An 18,401-nucleotide genomic window follows, 5' to 3' on the forward strand; every position below is an offset into this window, starting at 1 on the left:
TTAGCATTAATGCATGCACAAAAAAGCACAAAAAGGGAGTATGTTTTATCAGCCATTTCTGTAAAGGGCTTTCCTGTTGCTGTAGGCCTTTCTCAAGAAAATAAAGCGTATACTCCCACTGAAGCAATGAATACAGAGTGGATAGGAATGTTCCTCTACTGTGCCTGTATATTCATAACTTGTGATTCACAAAAGAACAAACTCCTGAGCAGAGAAAAATGTCACAGTGCAGGTACGGATCAGTAGAAAGGTTTCAGCACACTTTGCCTTGCTCAAACCATGTGGGGATTTGCATATTGGAGTGCTGTGAATAAGCTGGAAGTGCAGCTACAGGATGTAACGGGGGTATTTTAGCCACTTACTGCTGTTGAAAGGGTCAGTTCTGCCCCTTCCCATCTTTGGGTATGTCTCACCCCCTTGCTTTGTGCTGGTTCTGGGTATCATCTGACCTTTCAGTAAGATGGCTGAGTTTGCTAACCCCCCAGAAGACAGTGCTTTCTGTCAAGTTATTATTATTCAGCCTGATGAGCAGATGGATTCGACACACTGTGCAGACAGGCTCTGGGGACTGTATAAAGTCTGTGCTAGAAAGGAAATCTGAGGGAAGGGTGACAAGGAAGAGAAGAAAAAAAGGGAGTGAAGCCATCCCTTTGATGGCACTAGGATGTTATGTCAGCTGTTCTGTGGAACTTTGCTGTGTGGTTTTCAACAGTATCTCATGCTTATCCTGAGCTAGATAAATACAACTTTTTCCAAGCCGTATAGCTGTTACCGAGGTACTTGCCACTCTGGACATGAATGTGAAAGACAGGAAGTATTCTGCATGGTTTCTCCCTAAATTATCACTTGATTTGCTCCACCAGGTCTTACTCTGAATGCTGTGATTTACAAAGTCTCAGAAGCAAAAATTTCCTAGATACTGGCTTTAGAAAAGTGTACATTGTAGGGTATTTGGGGCACACCTTGGAGATGTGTCACATTGCACAGTTTATCCAAGTAAGAGAGAAGGAAACATAAAAAGTAGCTAGCGCTGCGGCAGAAGATGCCTGGAGTATGTCACTCATGCATTCAGTATACGGTATGGTGACACATCTAACTTTACTTTTAATGTCCTGTTAAAGGACTTCTTTTAGTTGACATTTTGGTTTCACAGTCACTTGAAACTGGTGCAAGTATGATGTGAGACTGGAAGAAGCTGTCCTGCAGTCATGCGTGCCTTGTCCCGTAGCAGTACTAAGCACTGCTGTTGGTTGTGCGCTGAATGGGTCGTCTTCAGCTATAGCAATTCTGCTCATAATGCACTGCATCAATATTAGTGCTGGCCCTAGGGGGGTGCTGGGAACTTGCCCTACTTCTCAGTGTTTGCTCTTGCTGCGGTTCCTAACTGCTTTATGTGAACCTCTCTGAAGAGCAGAGTATCAGATAATGCCACAGTATGAGCTGTCATAACTCTGAAATGCTGCCTTTCTCAGTGTTAGCAGCATGTCGCTCAGTTAAAAAACAGGATTTCAGGAATGGGGGAAGTTATTATTTCTGAAGCATTAAACAAGACTGAAAATGGCATGTGTATCTTTTTTTGATGTTTGTGTCTTTGCATGTTTTACAGAAAACATGCAAGTGCTAAATTGTCAAAGTGTCTCAGTTTTCGCTAGTTTGATTTGGATTTAACTGGCAAATAGTGTGACTTCAGGAAACCAAACTGCTGACCTTATTTATGTTAGTATTTATTATTGCTCCACATATCAAAGGGACTCTGGATGCAGAGACAGGTAGCTGAGGCTATTTGCATGAGCGTGTGTGTGGAGGGGTTATTTTCTTAAAAGTGGAAATTTGTAAATAATTTCAAGTTGTAAATTTCTCCATTTCCATACGTAAACTTTGTTAACACATACAGTAGCTATGCCATCATTGTATGTTCTTCTGCAGCTTTTTTCTGCAGCTTTTTTTTTTAGCAGACTACCTACTCATATAGTTAACAAAAAGCTGTGATGCCTTCCTATCCAAAAACCAGTGGTATAGTGGGAGAACAAAAATTAAGTTGAGCCTCTAATACAGTACTGAGATAGTCTGAAGGAAGAAATATTGATGTTCATATGGATGTGATGCATATGTGGTTGACAGCTGATTTTGTGTCAAGTTAAGTCAAAAACAGCTTTTAAGAAACCAGTGGGGAAAAATGAACCTGTCAGGGATATGTGTGCTAGAGGAAACAGTAGAGAGGCAGCTGGGTGGGGAATACCCCAGCTTGGTTCCAGGCAAGCTGAGAATATCTTCCTTTTCCCAAGGCTTACTTTAGGATCAAGGGGAAACTGACAGCCTCTCGGCTTTTCTTTGTCAGGCTGGCAGAGTGCTGAGAGCAGGGACAGCTTCTTCCAGCCAGAGATGGAGTTTAGCAGGACGGGAGGGGGTGTTGCAAAAGCTGGAAGTGAAAGTATAAGGTATAAATACAACCACCTGTGTCTACACTCCTTTTTGTGATATTTTTTCCCTTATTGTTTCTATGCTTTGTTCTTGAAGATACAAAGTCTTTAGCTGTAGTTTGTTTGGCAATAGATCTCTGAATGAAAGGTCTCACACATGCCAAATGCATTTGGGTTTGTTGCAGTAATAATGCAACTAGAAAACAGAATCAACTGTATGTCTAACAATATTTGGACGAGGCAATTCAACCGAAAGGAAAATGCAGGAAACTACGTTTGTCACCTTAATAAATGCACTTCAGAGACTAAAAGAAGTCTGTAGTGGTTCAACCTATTAAACTGAAAAATGGCTAACATCCCTGAATACATAAACTTTAAAAGTCAAGTGAGGAAATATTACTTGGGTAATATTAGTCATGCCAGAGCTTGAATGTATTGTCTAGTTTTGATGCCTACAATGCTCTAGTATGAGGAGGGGAGAAGAAAATGAAAACCTGACAAAAGCACAGAAGGATTTGGTGACTGGAAGCTGGGGTAACTAATGGAGTACTAAAATAGTGCTTTACCAATGAGAAGAGCGGATTGAGTTAAAGCTTGTTCTCACTTGAAATCTTTTAAATCAAGACATCCTATTGCAAGTTATATTAAAGCACAAGCAGTAGTTATAAGCTTGAGGAAGAAATCCTAGAATGGGTTCCGTGGTGTGCCAATTCACTGATCAGAGTGGGTAAGTATTAGAGTGTGATCTGACATACAGCTTCTACCTTTGAAGTAAATGAGGAGGTGTTTTGCTAGACTGGTATTTCATATAGATACCTTTTAGAAGACACATTTCTTAGAACTTCTTGTGAGAGGATTTTGCCTTTGCCATTGAAAGACAACTTTGGAGATCATGAACTACAGGAAGAATATTTGCCAAATTGTGAGGCTACAAGAGCTTTGCTTAGCTACAGTGAGGAAATTAAACTTGCCCACAGCATATCACAGTCATAATAATACTTACAACGAACAGTTAGGCTTTGGGACATTTATTCATAAGCTCTAAATTAGAAGATGTATATTTAACTGCATGAAACTTAACCTGTTCAGTTAGGGTAACTGAAAGGTTAAGATATCCTTAAAACTTGTATCTAAAGCATCTGTCCACTATAAACTAGTGCTCATATTTAGGAGTCAGATGAAATCTTGAAACAGAAAGCTGCATCTTTTGGGCTGCAAGTGCAAAAGGTAGGCATTCCCAGTTGTGAGTTAAAGATGCATGGATTTGTAAATTCCCACTGTTCATGTAAACATGAGGAGTGAGCTAAGTAGCTTACCTACTTGTTACCTTTTATGCTTCTCCTGCTCTGGAAATGTCAGTCCAGGTTGTGTACAGTCCTCTAAGGGAGTAATTTCTAATTTTCTAAAAATTTTTGCTTTGAAGTTGACTCTATAGTGCAGCACAAGATAAGACATCTTATTTTGTTGACAGATGAGAAGCAATGCGTACAACTTGGGAGGCTTCACAGAACCACTGCCGCCTCAATTGAGAGGGTTTTGTTGTTTTGTGGTTTTGGGTTTTTTTTTTTTCTTCTTGTTTTTGTTGTGGTTTTGTTTTTTTTTTTTAAGGTTTCTGGTCAAAGCATGCTGGAAGTACATAAGCTACTAAAGAACTCAACGATAAGTTTGGTTAGGTTTTTACTTAAAGCATATTAATGCTGGATAAGTGATTTATACACATGATAGGATGGATTTCCCTCTGTTTTTCACACCCCCCCTCGCTCCCTCTACCCGCCCTCTGAATCCCTTGGATGGCTTAGGATTGACGAACAAGGATTGCCTTCGGTGGTTGTGAAACAGTACCTCCTTCACATGTTGGAGGCTGGACCTGGCTTGGAAGCTCGGTTTGAGAATTTCACCTAAGTTTGTATTTCAGTAATTGAGGGAGTAGATTTTTTTGGTGGTTGTTGATTTTTACTTTAACTGTGTATGGGTCTGTCATTTCTAAAAGAATAACTGATTCTGGTGTTAAATGAGTAGAATTAGATGTCTGGCCCAAAGCACTTGAAGTTTCTGTTGTCTATTAATTTTATATCTTCCCACCCTCCCCAATGTTGAAAATATAATACTTTGTTCCTTCCCACACATGCACAAAGTCTTCTGAAGGATTGGAATAAATGAATATTAAATACTACATCTTAACATAGATTTTGTGAACTTACTTTACCAGCATTTAACATTGGTGGACCCCATTTTTTGATGTGAAATATAATTTTGTTGTTGTTCTATAACTTGCAGTACAGAAATTCTGGGGTGCTGTGCTGAACAAAATGTCAGTAGTGTTGTCTTAAAGTAAGTTGGTTTGGTTTGTGGGGTTTGTTTGTTTTTTAAATAATTAAACCACAATATTGAGCTCAGTCCTTTTCCTACAAGCAGCTGTTCTCAGAATAACTGATTTTTATTCCATTTCAGTTGTATCCATTTCCAGTGAAATCAAACTGGATGTTTTTAATCAGCAGGACCTGTTGAAATAAGGCATCCAAAGGCATGAAGGAGTGTGCTAATTGAGAGTGGATCTTGCATTGATAGTTACACCTGGGTGTAATTCTCAGTGTAATTTTTCCTATTCTTTGTAGGAGATCCGCTGTTGTCTTAGAGATTTTGTATGAAGGCTATACTTTTTTGTAAAAGCCTCCTGAAAATATCCATCTTCTTGACATTTGAGATGAAATCTGAAAATATGTTCCTAGGATACTTGTGGGGATCTCGGTGTGTCTGTAGAATCTTATAAGGCACGCAGTAAAATGTTTGCACAGCTCTGAGGCAGAATTTGCTGATTCCTGCTCTAACTAGTGACAACTGAACTGGTTACTCTTGTTCTGGCCACTGTGGCTGAGCTTAGGAATTACTTGAGCACTGATATACCCAGCATCTAGTGATGTGAGGGCCAGTACTTGTTGCTTCCAGAAGCCTGTAGACAGGCTATAGTTTGCTTCATGTGTACGTAACAGCCTTGTTTGGTAGGTGTGCTGCAGAAATCCTTTGAAACCTGGTCTTCCAAGAAAGGCTAGTCCATTTTGTTTTCTGTGTGGAAGCAGTTTTTGGAAGCCTAAGGAGTACACGTACTGAAGGATTGATTGTTGAAGTAGGCCAAGTTCCTCTGGTAAAAGCAGCGTGTGCATCACCACCTTTTCACAAGGGCTTGATTAGTTCCCTTGTGATGTTTCCTTTTGATGGCTGCCCAAAATGAAATATCCAAACAGGCTAACATAAGCTTGCTTCGAAGAATAAGAGCTCAAAGAGTCTAATCTTGGCTGGCAAGAAGCTTATGCTAGATCAAGCTTTCAATAATGATTGCAAACTAGCAAGCTTTGTTGAAACACTCCGTTAGCTGGGATTCCCTGAATAGGTAGAGAGGCAAATGGTCTTGAGACATGAAAGGAAATGAAATCTCTTGTGTCTGAGGGTCAGCCGGTTAGTCAGGATGCTGCTCCTGATGATGATAGTCTCCAGACCCAGTGACTGTTCTGTAGAATTGTATGCTAGACTTTTAGCTATATCACTGCAGGTATGTACCAGTCCCCTACTAGGGAGGGAAATACTTCATCCATAGCACAGACAGACCCCTTTCAGTCTAAACAGGTTTGACTCCTAGAAGTGGTATGGGTTGCCTTTGGTTTTGTTCCAGTTTTCATTTTCTGCTGTGCAGATGGTCCATATCGCCATCCGTAAGGCCTTCCCATGGGGCTTGCACCAGCCTTGAAGCAAACGTTTACCTGCTTCACTGAGAGAAGAACGTGAGCAAGGATTTGGGGGGGTTGTTAAATCTGTTTGGTTCTCTCTCAAGAACCAGCCTCTTTTCCTTTCTTTCCATGCTGTCTGAAGCTTCATACTCAGATGCAGACAGTGCAAACCAGGGAGGAGTGAGTGATACACCGCATGGGTGTGCTACCAATCAGAGGGATCTCTACAGGCCAGAAGAAAGGGTTGACAAGAACCTTATGAAGTTCAGCAAAGCGAAATGCCAAGTCCTGCACCTGGAGAGGAAAAACCCCGTGACCCAGCACAGACTAGGGCTGACCAGCTACGAAACACCTTGGCAGAAAAGATCCTGGGGGTCCGTGAGCCACCAGCGGTGCCCTAGCAGCAAAGGTGGCCAGCAGCCTCCTGGATTGCGTTTGGAGTAGTGTCGCCAGCAGGCCGAGGGAAGTGATCCTTCCCGTTTACTGAGCACTGGTGAGACACTTCTGTGTTCCTGCGTCTAGTTCTGAGCTCCCCAGTGCAAGAGAAAGTTATTTTAGTTACCACTTTTTCTTGGTTTTGGAGCAACAGAGAAGTCCTTTGTTAAAGTAGCTGGAAGTAAAAGTTTTAAGTACTTCCCCTTTTAGGCAAGGAGAGATGGGATCTGAGGCCCCTCTTGAACTGGAAGTCTAAGTGCTCTATGAACAACACAAAATTCAGAATGTTGTCCTGTGGCTCCATTACCTCTATGACAGTCTGGAAAACTCCTGTGAGGTGATGCCATAATATGACTCATTCTGTCTTTTCTCAGAGACATTACTGATGAACAGACTTGCTTTCGGTAGGGGAGTGCATGCGGACAGTATATTGATCTATTGAGAAACTGCCTTTACATTAACTTCCTAGAGCTGAAAGATGTTCTTTGTGTGTGTGGAGTTTTTCTTATGTTTGTTGGAGACTTTTTTTCCCCCGTGCCAAAATGATTCATCTTGTAGCTTTGTGGCTGGTTTAAATTCATGGGCTGCTTCCCTCCAGCCTGCTACTTTTTCCTTAGGAAAGATGGGGAGCAGCTGTTGGAACAGTAAGTCGCTCGAGCAGCTGAAGGCTGCGCCTCTGCTTTCCACAGAGCAGGGGATACTTGCGCCCTGTTGTGAGGGGCTGGGTAGCAGCAGCTGCTAACGTGAGAGGCTGCTGGATCACTGCTGCTCTGTGTGCCTGTGTGGTTAAGGACGAGGTTGAAACACGAGCTACCGATGTCACTAAGAGCTTGGGTCGGGAAGAGTTCCAAAACTCAGATGCGGATCCTAGGCTGCCAGGGGTTGGTGAACGTGCTGATGAGTGAGTGGTAAAAGGACGACCTCAACCAGCAAACCAGGGTAAAATCACTTCTTTGCTCCAGAGGGTGCGGTGAGATGCATCTGCACGTGAGAGGAAGCCGCAGGGCTTTTTATCTTCTGGGAGTACAGAGTGTGCTTGCAAATAATAGTAGGGAGTTCAAGGAACACAAATGTGCCATTAAAACAAAACAGTATCAATATATCGGGTAAATATGAAGTATTCTGACAGCTGCTCCCTAAGTACTGAAGGAAAAGGAAAACACCACTGCTTTAGTTCAGAGATGTTCCTTTGGTTCCTACAGAGTATTTTATAATAAAGATTCTGATGTAGGAAGTGCTCGTTACTTGCAGCAGCCGTGCCCATGTGTGCCAGTATGCGTCTTGAAATCATCGTAGGGGTGCTTGCCGTCCTTGTGGTGCTGAGCAGAAATCTCCCACCATTACTGCGTGTGTGCACATCTGGAGTATACATGCATTTACAACACCTCTCGAAGAAATACAGATAGTGAAGATAAATAATCCCATTCTTGTGTTTTACTAGTTCGTACTGTGACAGTTGGTTTTGGAGATGGAATACTGCTCTGAAGGGAAGCAGATGATTTCCTTTTTGTAGCTGTTTTTGGTTCAGTCATTACGCATAGGGACAATGAGTATCTTTTCAATTACTTCTTAAGGAAACCACACCACAGTTTTCCTCTGTCATTGTGAAAGAGTGCTTTTAAGATATGAGACGCTTCTGATTCACAAAGTTATGAATTGTGTTACTTTTAGAATAAATATATATGTATGTTGGAGGTAGTTGACTCTTGCCTAGGGGTAACTGAAACTGGTGGTGCTTGTGTAAAGAGTTCTTGACTCCTGGATGGGTGCTTGGCAGACGTAGTTGACCTACTTTAGCTCTGACCTTGATTTGCTCAGAGGTGTTTATGTACTCGTGATCAGCTTTGCTGCATGATTAAGCTAGTCACGTGTCACCTAACTTTTTTTTTTAAGGGATGAACAGTAAGATTTGTTTTTACTGTCTCATTAGCCTTGTTACAGGAGGTTGGAGAAAGGACTCCCCTCCCTTGCATTCAATCTAAAGGAAATAGTCCCAAACAGGCTGTGGAGAGGCACTGTCATGCAATACAATGACAAAATATCATTTGATTCTCATCTACAGGAGAATTTAACCAGGAAGTGGACTACATGGCATTTTTTCAAGTAGATCCTTGGAGTACTCTGGCCAATAGGCCAATCTTCCATAAATGGAAGATTTGAACTTTGCTTATATATATGGGTAACTTTTGTGTTCCATCTCATAGAGGATTTTTTTGAGCCATTGAACAACTAGCAGCTGGAAGCTGAAAAGATAGTAATATATTCAATTTTTTTCAGAATTTTAACAGAGCCTTGCGACAAAACATTTCTCTGAAGTGTTCACTGTTTATTATAGTGGGGCATGCTGATTTTTGCTCTGATCATCGGGTTGACATTCTCTTAACTTTAAACCTCATTTCAAGAGACATGCGTGATTCTTAACTCCTATAATGCTAAAATGTAGGACTGTGGTTGTTAGAACTGGGTTGAGCATTTGGGACATGGTGGAGAAAAGGCTGACTTGAAAAGAAATTGAGAATTCTGTAATTCTTTTTTATGTAATTTTGTTCTGCTTTAGTGGTCAAGACACTTAAATAGCTGCTTTGAAACTATCAAATATAGGCACTTGGTTATAATTTAAAATAGCAGCTCAGTTGAATGGATACTTGATTTCAAGATTTTTTTCTGTAAAACTGCTTTGAAATTTTTGGTTTGAGATGAACAACAAAGCAATTGGGGTTTTTTGGGGGTTTTGGGGGGGGGTTTTTTTGCATTAAAGCACACCAGTGACTTGTGCAGTGTTCTGATGATTAAGCTAAAGTGCTGACTGTTGCAGGCATTCTTAAAGGGAAAGGACTGTGTTAAACTTACAAACCCTTCTTTCCCCTTTTTTCTTTTTTAATTCCAGCTCATTCCAACCTTCTGTCTGAGGTCGTCGTAAGTGGTCCATGAAATTACATTAAGCAGTAAAATGTGAGCTCAACAAGTATGCTCACATATAGAGGCGTTCAGGAACTTCTGAAAGTTAGTTGTCGCTTGGGCCAGAAGTTTTAGAAACTACTTCTTTCTAGTATGTGAATTATACAGCGCTTGGGTTTTATATTGGGTTCCAAGACTGAATCATGGATGCACAGTAATTGGACAGTGTAAAAAGGAGGCATTGTAAGTAGTTTGATGTGACAGTACTTTTAGCTCTGGATTCATAGGGCTTAGCCACAGGCCACACTAAGTTTAGCTATAACTAACTTCTGCATGTCAGCTGAGGTTGAAAATAATGTTTTTGGATCTGAACCAAGTACAGAGAAATGGTCAGTGACTGTGGTTTAACTGGTGGCTTGTAAATTAAGCTGCAGTAATCTCATAAACCACAGTAATATAATGGAGTTTATAGTTGTTGGACTACTTAGAGTAAGAGAGACAAAGCAGACAACTAGGAAAAGGCTGATACATGAAGAAAGTAAGGCCTGATCTACAAGTAACTGTATTGGTGTGAATGAAAGCCTTGTTAAATAAACTGTGGCTGTGGATTCAGTGGTAATTTATAATTTGACTTAAATTTGTACTGATTTAGCTTTTGTCAGTGACCTTTTGGTGTCAGCTGGCCTCTTAACTTGCCTTTACCAGTATGTACACCCACTCACAAATACCTGACTCCTTTTTTCGTTTTTGAGAAAGGACCACAGAGAAGTTGTTGGGTGAGATGGATGATGAGCCCTCAGCAGCAGCTTGGAAGCTCTGCTTCTAGAACAATGATCCTCTGTTCAAAAATTGGTGGTATTAAGGCAGTGACTTGCCTGACCTTAGATTTAAGAGCTGTGATCCTGACTGTTTTTACTGTAAAAGGACCAACAATTTAGATAATTTAAAGTTCTGAAATAAATTCTGGATTTGCTATTCTGGTAGAGCTGAAGAAAACAATACCATTGACTTTGGATTTTGTGAGGTTTCTGTTGGCTTATAACTCTTAACATATCTGTAGACGTGATTCAGTAAAATCAGTTATAATGTGGTCATGTTGGCAGAATACTGGTTGTTTGACTTGCGAACTTCTGAGAGTGTCATGGGAGCTTGCTGATCTGTGTAACTGGGAAGTTCTGCTGTCGTCACAGGTTGGAAAGTCAGTCAGGATGTTCACAGATGCATTAACCAGAAAACAGGGTATCCAGAAGACTTTCACGTTTTTCTGCAAGAGGCAGACTTAAAACCGTTTTTAATTCTTGCATAGTAAGTTTTGCTGAAAAACTTGTGACAGAAATCTGGAGGGGAAGGACATCCACCTGCAGACCAGCCACTAAGTTTACAGTGTAGTTGGGAGACACAGTTGAGGACTTGAGTTATAGTATGGGATGTGGATTTTATTTAAAACTTGAAGCCTGCAGAATAGAACAATGTTTAACACCCTTTTCTTTGCAAATGCCAGCTGCTGTTACAAGGGAAAATAAAATAGTAAGCCAAACCCAAACTGTCTTGCTTCTATGGCTGCCTTAAAAGTGAGGCAGCCAGGAGTGAAGGGGTAAGTCTGTCTTCTGCACTGTAACAGCAGTTGGACTCATTCTGGTAGCATCTGACAATAAATGTGTTCAGATCTGATCGTTGTTTGTAAGTGGAGGGGGTTTATGCAAAGATCAAAGAATGATAAGCAGAGCCCAAAAGGAGATGATGCTGAAGAGATTCCTTCTGTTCCAAAGCTTGGTCCATTGGAGATGCACATCCCAACATCTAACTCTTTTGATGATGGACAAGGAAATTAAAAATCGATCCTTGAGGAGAAGACATCTTATTTGCTGTTGTAAACTGTGTCTAAAACGATTGTTCTAAATAAACTTGTTTTGAAAGTGTTTTTTAAGCTTGCTGGGTTTCTTCCCATTCAGGTTTTTGAAAGTACTTGACTGACAGAATATGAGGCATGGAAGAGTTTTAAGGTGATCAGCTGCTTCAGGCTGAGCATCATCATCTTTCCCCAGGTGGATCTAGGCTTCCAAGACAGGCTTTCAGGTAAAAACTCTTCCGTTTCACAGTTGATGTGATTTAGTAATGAATAAACTTTTCACAGGGTTTCTTCCAACAATATAATTATTTGCAGTCTAGAGGATTAAAATTTGTATGTTTTGGATGAAAAAGCTAACTAGATTCGGTTTTGTACCTTTAACTAGTCATCTTAGACCACCATTGGATTATTAGTCTTTTATTTGTGGGGTCTGCTGTGGTAGAGGTGTTTAACCTGGTTTTCTGGGGAAATCTTCTGAATTCTGTTCTGTGAAATTCAGTGGGATTAGAACTCTCAAAGCTTATGAACTTTGATAATATGATCTTCAAATGGAGAGACACACTAAAACTAGTGTTCCCAGTCAGCAAAAGACAGATAGAACTTATCCTTTATTTATGTGTTAGGTAGAAGCAGTTGGCTGGCCAGTTAAAATAAGAGTAAACCTGGTTTAGTTAAAGATCATGCTGATCATTCTTTAAAAACAATTATATTGTGTTTTGAGAATGGTCATGGTTTGGCTTTCAATATTCAATACACCAGTAAATGGAAGAGCAGAAATTGCCTATTATCTGTTTCACAGCAAAAGGAAATAATAGAATTGTGATTTTTGCAGTTTTTAAGAGTACTAAGTTTAAGATTTGTTGTTTTGGTTAAAAATATGTAAGTTTCTGCTTCTATTAATGCAGTGGGGTTTTGTTGTATGGTCGTTTGTTTTTTCCCCTAATGTTAGACAATCCAATGGCAGACCAAAGGATGGACATATCTTCTACAATTAGTGACTTTATGTCACCAGACCCTGCTGACTTGATCTCCAGTTCCCTTAGCACTTCAGGAATGGATTGTAATAGGAAAAGAAAGGGAAGCTCTACCGATTATCAGTAAGTTGGATTTCTCTTGATTTTAACACTGTTAAAAAGAGGTTGTAACATAATAATACAGTGGGGGAGACGACAGAAATATTTATAGCAGTTTTTAAATAACCTTTTCTTGACAACCTGTCATAAAGGTTTTAATAAAGAAAAAAGCTACTATGTACTAACAGGAAAGTTCATGTTTTAATAATAAAAATAAAGCCTTCATCTCGGTGCAGCTAGAATTGAGGGCTATCAGATGGTGTAAGGCTGAGGAAAGAAACCTCTGGCTGATGAAGGGGGGGGAAAAACTAATACTGATGTAATGTACAGTGTGAAGGTTTATTATATTGACCATTTACATAGGAAATAGAATGTCTGACTAGCAGGAGGGAAGATAATAAATTCATTAAAAAGCAGAAGCAAAACTGGAACTAGTTCCTTTTCTTTGCCTATTTTTTGCCTTTTTAGTCACTTCCTATCAGTTCACTGGCAGCCTTTGCCTGATGAAGCTATTTTGGTCTCCCAGTTGAATATGAATCTGAATAGTGTCTGGTTTGAGGCAGTAGATCTGCCTTCTCTTTAATCAACTGATTTAGTCTTGTATTGGTTCTCGACTGTAGGCTGTTATTCCTGACAAAATAAAAACTTGGTTTCTTTTGAATCAGTGGTAGAATGTGGTTTTGTTTCAAGAAAGCTGCTTCTCTTTAAGGGAAGCTTGCTAATAACAGTGCTCAGAAGCATCGTCCAAGCCATAGCTTCTCTCTTGGGGCAGGTATTTGAAATAGAAAGAAATCACACCAGCTCTGCTTTAGAATAGTGAAGGTCATAATAAAGTTTGCCAAATTTCCAAATGTATAATGTCTTCTGCAGTAGGTACACCAAGACCAACCTACTTACTCTAAGTCGCTGTGCAAACCTTGTATGTATTGTAACTTTACAAAATCTAGCTGAGGGTAACTTGTGAATGGGTCCCATCTGTTATTAATATAGCTACGTAGTCCATTTTTATGTAACTTAGTACAAATTTTATCATTGTTGGCCTTTGGATTGTTGGCAGTTCTCTTTACAGGGAGGGGTAGAATTTTTAATCCATGCTGAGCAAGACAATTAAGAATTAGGTTCCCTGTGCATAGGACTTCTTTTTAGGAGTACTTATGCGCAAAACTTCAAGTATTGTTTAAAGACCACAAACATACTGCATACGTACCTTCTCTAATATGCATTTAGTCTTCCTGAAAAGTACATGACTCCCTCTGGTTGAATTGACTACTACAAAATTCAGTGAACAGCCTCAATCTCACCAACTTCCTCTTCTCTAGAAAGGATTTCTCCATCTTTATTCTTCTGGGTAGGAAGCATTGCTCAAGTCCTCTTTTCCAAAAGACAGCTTGCTCTTGTAAGTTATGATTCTGCCCTTTAGGTTGTGTGTGCTTTTTTTTTTAAATATGTGAAAACACTGTTTCCTTGAATCCTAAGTAAAATAAGTTTACAACAGCTGTCATCATACCACAGTTCGTGTTGTGTGGCAAAGGAAATGGTGGCTAATAAATATTCCTATTACTTTAAAATAGAACTTAAGGTAGACTTCCTTGATCCCTCCTTCTATACGTATGTATTGGTAAATGTTCAGAAATGCTACTGTTCAGCTTTTGCTGCCTGTTAACAATTTATTTTTTTACATAAATTGTCCGAGTGTCAAGTTTTATGCTTCATTTACCGGTGAAGTCAGGGAATAAGGAAGGCAGAACCTGACTGTTTAGTGTGGTTCTTCGTTCACCTCTCAAGTACAAGCAAGCATATTGATCGGCTGTGCTTTCAGCTCTCCACACCAGCTTCTTTTCAATTCTTTTTCCTGCCGCTCCCTGAAAATTACTGTCCAATTTATTGCTGTCACTTCAGCAAAGGTCGTCTGTTCTCCACTACTGTCTGTTTTAGTCAAATGCTGGAATCCAAGACTTTGTGCACAGGTCTATAAACAGTTAATTTCTTTTCTTGGGAGAAGTGTTTTCGATTGAAATAATATATGATAAGAAAACAAACTATACTGAAGCATTTGTAACTTACCTTCTACCTCTCTTAGATTTTGCTTTCTGGGTTTTTCTAAGGCTAAAATAAATTTTGTCACAACAAGCATCCTGTAGGTAAAAGTGGCATCACAAGTGGAAAACTGATGCCTCATTTCTGTTTCTAAGTCCTATTCTAGACCTGTATGCTCTTTCTTTGTGAGATCAGAAGTGCTTTGAGCCATTGACTAAGACAGTAACTCAAATGTGCAAATGGAGAGATGAAGAAAACCTTTAGCATTATTCAAACTTCTTCTAAAAACTAATCACAAAGATAATTGATTTAAAAGTGCAATGAATATTATATGAAAGTCTACTATGTTTATTTTTAAGAAGGCTAATGTCCAATGTTGAACAGGAATAACTAGTATGTTAATGGCTACTATGAGAAGATTTTTTATAAGACTTTTATAAAACAGCCTCTTAACAGGTTAAAGCTCAGTGGTATTTCAGATCACTTTACAGTCTTGAAGTGACACCAGCAGTTAGCTTGCATATAGAAATTCTGTTTCATTTCCTTATGATAATTCTGAACTTTATACAGACTTTAGGACTTTAATACTGACTAAAAGAAAATGTTCATCTGTCCTGCTGGGCAGAATCAAAAACTGAGAAACTTGGGAATTTTTTTTTTAATTATTTTTTTATTTTATTTCTGGCCTTAGAGTCCTCCAAAATCCCATTTATCTAACTACGAGGGCAACGCACATATAGCACAGATCTTTCATTTCTGAAGACAAAACAGTATCTCAGTGATTTGCATAATATAATTTAGGTTAGTTGTTTTACTAGTGTTTCCCATTAAGTGTAATGAACTATGCTATCTTTTCTTAAAAAGCAGAATTATTCTTTCAGAAAGTAGATTAATTTGAACAAGCTTGTTTCCTTAGAATATGCTCACTGCTATTGTCTTTTCATTATGCTTTTCATTTCAAATAGGATGTAAAGTAGCTTGAGAATGTCAAGAGAAAATGTAAGACATTATTCTTATTTCCTATATGTGGTGTACTTCTATTTTTCTTTCTTTTCAGGCTCGATGGCTTTCCTTTTGAGTAAGTATAAATATTTTAATAATTGGTTTCACTTCAAAAAGATGCCCTGTGTTTTTCCTTGTCTTTCCCTCCCATTTACTTAAAAATTTGTAGGGAAAAATTAAACCAGAATAAGCCAGACTTATGAGTGTCCATTCAAGCACAGTTGTACAGAGAAAGATATATAGATGTATAAAGAGATCGATCTCTCTCTCTCAAAACATTCTCTTCCTTATTCTTTTGTCTAACAGTGCTATAGTCTTAGGCATTCAACTTTTTTTACCAGATACAGCTATGAAAACTTATGCTTTCCTCTCCTTATTTCTATACATATGGTTACAATATTAAAATGTAATAAGGAGGGTCCTTTTTATTCTTCACGCCTCCTTCCTTACATTTTTTTTTTTTCATGTTGAGACAAAAGCAAGCCATGTATCTACACTGAAAGTTGTACTAATTTGAAATGTGCCTGGTTAGTTTCATACAGTCTCTCATTCTGTGTGTGCATTTGGCGTTCTCCAATAGTTCTTTGGTCTAGATTATTACCATCTCCTACCCCAAAGTCAACTACCGTAAGGCAAACTAAAGTGTAGAACACACAGGCATCTGCATAAAGTAAATCAGGGCGGTTTGTGAATTTTATGTTAGGCACTTTGATAACTGCCTCTGGTTGAAATTTTAACTGTAGTAAATGCAAGTTAGTAGCCCTATTTCTGATGAAGGCATGAAAAGTATCTGCTTTGATATGTTCTTTTTTTTTTCCCCACTCTAGTTAACTGAAAAACATTTTTATGACAGATGATATCTTTGAACTGCAGCATGTTTTACTGTCAAACACATCAAACTGTGCCATATTGTTAGCTCCAAAGGAGAGACAACTAATTTAAGAAAATGTTTTAATATTACAAAAACCACACAACTTCTTTAGTCCTTCCAGGTTCTCAGTTTTATATTCTTATTTTTGTTTTTATGATTTAAAGATGACAGGAATACTTTATTCTAATTTTATGATAGTTTGATAACAATTTTGCTAATCCTGCTTAATATGTGATATATTGCTTTTATTCTGTTTCTGCAGGGAAGGTATGGATACAGATAAAGATGACCAACATGGAAGGTACTACTGATACAGTCACTAAAATGATAGTTCCACAGTACTGACATAGGATCCTGTGTGTAGATACCTGTTTTCGGTGTTATTGTGGTCATGTGTCCCAAATTGTTTCTTTGCTAGGACAAAGGATTAAGATTGTTGAAATAAGTAAAACAGACAAACAAAAAACCCCAACATTTTGAGCCACAATATTATAAATAACGATCTTTTCTGAAGAAAGGTTAAATAAATACTCAAATTTTAAAAATCTGATTTTAATAAGGATCAGTAGGTATATAAGATGCATTAAAAGAGTTGGGTTTAGTGGTTTTAACACCAACTTTGTGATATCATTTTCCAACAGATTGGAGTATACAGACCAACAAGGCAGAATAAAAAATGCAAGGTAATACTCTAAACAAGTATCTTGAAAAGAATTGTATCTTGCATTTTGCCATATGAAATATTTGCATGTGTTTCTTATCTGGAAAAGAATTTTTTCTAGCTTTGACCTTCTCTTATTTTTCCATATCTTTGCATTCTTAATACTTTTCATGTATAAACTGCATATAGTTTTGTGAAAATACTAATTCGGTAGGTAAGTTGGTTTTAGTCACTTCATTAACATTGAAATTGAAGTCTATATGCTTCTGATGTTACATTCTTCATCTTGTTTCTTTCAAACTCAATTGTAAAAGTGTTAATAGTGACTCTTTAATATGGGAAAATACAAACCAAATTAAATTATTTAGTGTTTATCATAATTTTTCCTGATTAAGAATAGTTTAGTTCAGAGGTATCTCAAATACTTCAAGTGGAAAGCTGTAGGATGAGCAGAAAACATATTGCCACAACAAAAGGTAATTTTAAATACTTAGTACATTCATTACTATACTGATTACAAGTTCTTAATTGAATGCTTTAGTCAACATTTTTATACACTGAAATTTGCTTATGTGACCTTTATGATTCCAGTTATAGTTCAGTGTACATGCTAAGAACAAAACTGGTGTACAGCAGTAGAAATCTCTAGATAGTTTTGTACTGTTTAGTGGATTGTTTCAGAACTGAGGATTCAGTGTACTGTATGGCCAACATTACATGTGTTTTCTGGTAAATTAGAACTGTGTGCTGCAGCCTTGCCTATTGCTTGTAACTGTTACTTGCCCAGATAACATAAAATGTCTGAAGAATTCTGTATGCGGATGTCCTTTTCCTGAGGATAAGAGGCTAACTTAATTATCAGGAGGAGGTTATTTTTGTGTTTTTGTAAAACTGGATTTGGGGATTTTTAAATATGATTTATTTTCTCATGCTTTTCTGTTTTTCCTCACCACCTTACTTGTTTAGGGAGGCTCATAGTCAAATTGAGAAAAGGCGTAGAGATAAAATGAACAGTTTTATAGATGAACTGGCATCTTTGGTACCAACGTGCAACGCTATGTCTCGAAAGCTAGATAAACTCACTGTATTGAGAATGGCTGTCCAGCATATGAAAACATTACGTGGTAAGTTGATTGGGGGTGAAGGAGCGGGGTGGGAGGACAGGACTGAAGGAGGATGGCTAAATGGAATTTCCTAAAGCCATACTTTTTCTCTCCCTTTCTTGCCCTTTTGCCAAAAATGAATAAGTTAATACGTTTTGGGAGGACTTTCTTCCCTTTTCTTAGCATTTGATGCTGTGCGTTCATTTATAGCTTGCTGGTTCATGGTCCAATATCCTGATCCACCTGGGAAATCTGTGGATGAGAAAAGAATAATTTTCCGTGATCTGACCTGATTGATCACCATCTCTAGATGCAACAAAAGCAAGGCAG

General features: G+C 38.6%; 1 protein-coding gene across 9 annotated transcripts in view; it reads left to right on the forward strand.

The window, feature by feature from the left end:
* ARNTL (aryl hydrocarbon receptor nuclear translocator like) overlaps positions 1 to 18,401 on the forward strand; it is a 53,324-nt gene that overhangs the window by 14,913 nt on the left and 20,010 nt on the right. For 4 of the 9 annotated variants that reach the window (XM_030038517.2, XM_030038513.1, XM_030038520.1 and 1 more), the window contains exons 2-7: positions 11,428 to 11,551; positions 12,274 to 12,421; positions 15,492 to 15,512; positions 16,570 to 16,608; positions 16,949 to 16,990; positions 17,935 to 18,092. In XM_030038517.2, coding sequence (XP_029894377.1) covers positions 12,282 to 12,421; positions 15,492 to 15,512; positions 16,570 to 16,608; positions 16,949 to 16,990; positions 17,935 to 18,092 — 400 coding nt within the window. In that variant the 5' untranslated portion in view covers positions 11,428 to 11,551; positions 12,274 to 12,281. Of the gene's footprint in view, positions 1 to 2,338; positions 2,439 to 8,577; positions 8,681 to 11,427; positions 11,552 to 12,269; positions 12,422 to 13,716; positions 13,794 to 15,491; positions 15,513 to 16,569; positions 16,609 to 16,948; positions 16,991 to 17,934; positions 18,093 to 18,401 lie in introns of those variants that run through there. The other 5 variants (XM_030038519.2, XM_030038518.1, XM_030038514.2 and 2 more) reach the window with 4 other exon arrangements.

Source organism: Aquila chrysaetos, chromosome 16 (assembly GCF_900496995.4).
Source record: "Aquila chrysaetos chrysaetos chromosome 16, bAquChr1.4, whole genome shotgun sequence".
Taxonomy (NCBI): domain Eukaryota; kingdom Metazoa; phylum Chordata; class Aves; order Accipitriformes; family Accipitridae; genus Aquila; species Aquila chrysaetos.